The sequence below is a fragment of the Vigna unguiculata genome, chromosome 3 (assembly GCF_004118075.2).
Source record: "Vigna unguiculata cultivar IT97K-499-35 chromosome 3, ASM411807v1, whole genome shotgun sequence".
Lineage (NCBI taxonomy): Eukaryota > Viridiplantae > Streptophyta > Magnoliopsida > Fabales > Fabaceae > Vigna > Vigna unguiculata.
Window position 1 is genome coordinate 12341002 of NC_040281.1, and position 4019 is coordinate 12345020.

At 32.5% G+C, this 4019-nt stretch overlaps 1 protein-coding gene across 1 annotated transcript; it reads left to right on the top strand.

Annotated features, from left to right (window-relative positions):
* The first annotated feature begins 359 nt into the window (after positions 1-359).
* Positions 360-983, top strand: LOC114177256 (pre-mRNA polyadenylation factor FIP1-like). The gene has a single exon (XM_028062530.1). The coding sequence runs from the start codon at positions 400-402 to the stop codon at positions 754-756; it is 357 nt and encodes a 118-aa protein (XP_027918331.1). The 5' UTR covers positions 360-399; the 3' UTR covers positions 757-983.
* Positions 984-4019: the final 3036 nt, after the last annotated feature.

The window sequence follows — 4019 nt, forward strand, 5'->3', positions numbered from 1 at the left end:
AACCAAGGTATAAAATAGCATACAAATTTAACCTTTCTAATAAACAGTGCATTAAAGAGGTTAACTCAATTTAGATAACCAACTCTATCAAATATTCCCTCATCCAACTTAAATTCTTCCCAGAGCTACCAAATCCTTGAATAAATAAATAAATAAATGAATAAGCACAATCATTTTATCCCTTTTTCACTAACTAAAGATTGCAAAAAACTCTGGTGGTTGTCCAAACCATAGCACCTTTTTCACACACTAACTAAAGATTTCAAAACCTATAGTTTGTTCTCCAAGCTAATCAATTATAGAACCCTAACTTACCTTGCTCTATATAAGACCAAACACTACCCTCAAAACTCATACAATCTCAAAGCACAGAAAAACACACTTCCAAATTCATCAACCATGGTCTCAGGCAAATCCTTCATCTTTGTTCTTGTGATTGTGAGCTTCTCCAGCATGAGTTTGAGCCTAGCATCACGCCACCTTTTGCAAACAAGCACAACACCTAATTTCCCTGGCACTCCCACCACTCTTCCTAACCCAACAACACTTCCACCTTTGCCTTCAAACCCTACCATGCCTCAGGGAAATGTTCCTCCTGTGCCCATTATCCCTGCCATGCCAAATCTTCCATCACTTCCTACCATCATGCCAACCCTCAATCTCCCTCCTTTTGCAACTTCACTGCCCAACATGCCATCAATTCCAAACCTCTCCTTCCCCTTCCTCTCCCCACCACCTTCTACCTCTACCCCTTAAACATGTTCACAACTTGCATTATGTGTTTAGTTTTTCTTTAGTGTTTTCTCAGAGAATAGTACTAGGTTATGGCTAGGTCTTCATGTTTTTTCACTGTGTTTTCTTACCTTCTTTTGTACTCATCAGTTTGCCACTACTGCTTCTACTGCAACCTTTTTATATTATATGGTCTATGGATGTTTAACCACGCGTTTAGTTCATATATGTTCAAGCATTTCATCTCAAAACTTTGCCATTTCATTATATTGACATTGAGGTCTGAGATTAGTTCCCTAAGAAAAAATTGCGGGGCAAATTATTTAAATAATTAGTTAATAAAATAAGTGAATATTAGTCAACACGAGTAACTTTGATTATGAACTTCTAATTCTGGAATCTGGTATTTCGTGATCATGTGCAGCATTGGCCTCAACTCAGACGTAGAAAGTAGGAAGAAATCGTTAAGGAAAATAACATAATTATATTTAATTAAGCAAGCTAAGATAAAAGAAAGGCTAATAGAGTTACATACGCAAAACCGATGGGTAGTTAAATCTGTGTAGACTTGTCCCATTCTTGAATTTCTATTCTTTTGACATGGTGAAATTGAAATACATTTAACAGCAGTATTGTGATGTGGTATATAACTCAAACGCAGCATTAGCTCTCAGTTAGTTAAACCAACAACAACAAAATCGGTCATGAAATTAATTTGGACACATAAACCATAGTAAAAGTTGAGAAATTCAAAATTGTTTTATCAAAATCAATTGTATTTAGTTTTAAGTGAGGTTTTCAAGAGGACAAGACAATATGGTTGGAAAAGCAGTTTTATTGGTCTGTCAATCTAGAGTCCCCAAAACTCAACATATCTGTTAATTTTGTCATCCCTAGTTCCTACTGCAGCCATCACTACCAACATTAAAACATAGTACTCTGTCTAGCTAGTGCCTACCTGAACCTCCTAGTTTAACTTCATTTAAGAAAGTTTCCTAAGAAGTAACATTTCTGAGTGTTTCTTGATTCTCCATAATTGGTTTTCCCCAACCACCAAACTGTCTACAAGTTTCACATTAATCAGCCTCAGTCCTTTGACTCTAGTTTTTGCTCCACTTTGTGTGCTCTTTTATTGTTCAAGCTTCATACTTGGTGAGTATCGCCGTAAGGGGTTCTAAGTAACAACTTGCCTAAATGCTTTTGGGTCCGAACTGTAAGTTAAAATAATTTTCTAAAAATCACATAAAATAGAAATTTTAATTTTTTTATTAACCATAGAAAATATATTAAATATAAAGGACTATTTATAATATTCTAACTTTTTACGAAGAACATATACGCAGTCTTGATAACAGAAGTGCAAATACTTTAATAGAAATTGAAATTAATGATTCTGCTAAATAATAAATGATCAGGACATGTGCCTTCTTCTATAATGAGACTTCTTACTTACTTCAATATTCCTTCTATTCACACTCAAAATTGAGTTTGTACTTATTTGTGGAAGGAATACATTTTCAGTGTATATACATTTCTTAAAATTGTTACTCATTAAATAACTTATCTTTAAAAACTATTCCACTTTAACTCATTTACTATTTAGTTTTGATTATTTAATGATTTATTAGCTTCATCTAATTACATATGTTATTTTAGACTTTTTACATCTATTTTAGGTCTGGCGCAGGACACGTAAATTTACGTCGCACGAAAAACACATGACATAAATATGTGATCAATAAAAAAAGGTTACAATGAAATGAGAATTTCTAAGCTTGCTTTAGTTGTGTGTTATGTCGAACTATATCAGGTCCAGCGTAGAAATATTTATGATCAATAAAAAAAAGGCTATAAATGAAATGAGAATTTCTAAGTTTGCTTTAGTTGTGTCTATCTGTGTGTGTGTGTGTAATGAAGGATTTTGATATAGTTGAAGAAGAGTTGGTAAACAAAGAAGCCAAACCTAGGACAAAAGTTGGGGCACACAGGAAGAAGATTTAGTTGTACAAGAATTGAAGTCGAACAAAGACTAAAATCTCTAATTTCTCGTTCATCCTCAGCTTCAATACCCTTAAACTTGTATAATTCAATCTTCTCCTTGAGAGGCCCAACCTCTGTCTTAACTTTGACTTCTCTGTTATCAACTCTTCTTCAATTTTATCAAAAATCTTTTATTTGATACACAACATACAAAATTGAAACAAGTTCAAAAATACGCATTTCATTATAGCTTTTTTTTTATTGGTGGTAGAAATAAAGCAAGGTGAGAATCCAGGTTTAGTTTTTTTTTATTTATTTTAAATGTCATGAGTCCAAAAGACAAATTTTTTTTACCACTACATCATATTCTTGCAATGACAAACACAATATACAAACAAAGAGATTCATACAAAGCCATAATTGAGTTCCCTAAAAAGTAGTCATTGTCACAAATGAAAATGTAAAAGTTGAGCAAACAATCCTTAATGAAGAAACAAATCGGATAGAAGGTTGTCCGTGAGAAGCCCACCACAAAAGAATGGTCATAAAGGAATCCTAAACCAACACCATTTTGTCACTAGGAAACAAACCTTAACTCGCAAGAGCATTTTTAGCGTGTTTGCTTGCAGTGAGAAATTAGGAGGAGATCATAGATATGATATTTAAAAAGAAATTTACGTTGAACCCTACAATGTTTGACGTAAAACAAATAATTTGCATTAGACACTATGTGGTCCAACGTAAATTATCTATTTTATATTAGTCAATAAAAGGTCTCATTTATTTACAAAATTGTTACACATTTTTTTATGTGGGTTATTTCGTTGTTTGACGAAAATTAGGTGATTCTAAATGGCTATTTTTGTGTTAATGTCTAAAACTATATGTTGATTTTCAATCCACTACTTATGTGTTGAATATATCTTTACCAAAATTTGCTAACTTGTGAAAGTCAATAGTGACTTAGTGAAAAAGAATACTTAAAATTTTAAACTCGGGAAATTTTAAATTGTTTCCATAAGTGACATAGAAATTACTTGTAGTCAGGGAATGGTAGTGTAAAAACTTGTTTGTAATCCTTTGTAATTAGTGAAATCTTTTATAGGTTTAAAAGAAGAACTACAAATAATTCAATGTTGAGGAAAATCGATATAAGATTATTGAGGACCAATGTTTATACTATATATGCATCTTTCCTTCATATTCACAGCCTTTGTGAAACATATTATGGACAACTTTTGTTTCCTTTAATATATATGTGTGTATGTATGGGTGTGAGCATGTGTGTAAGTGAATAATATGTGTGT

What these genes read in the sequence shown, in the direction of transcription:
- LOC114177256 (XM_028062530.1), top strand. Translation starts at nt 400, where the DNA reads ATGGTCTCAGGCAAATCCTTCATCTTTGTTCTTGTGATTGTGAGCTTC.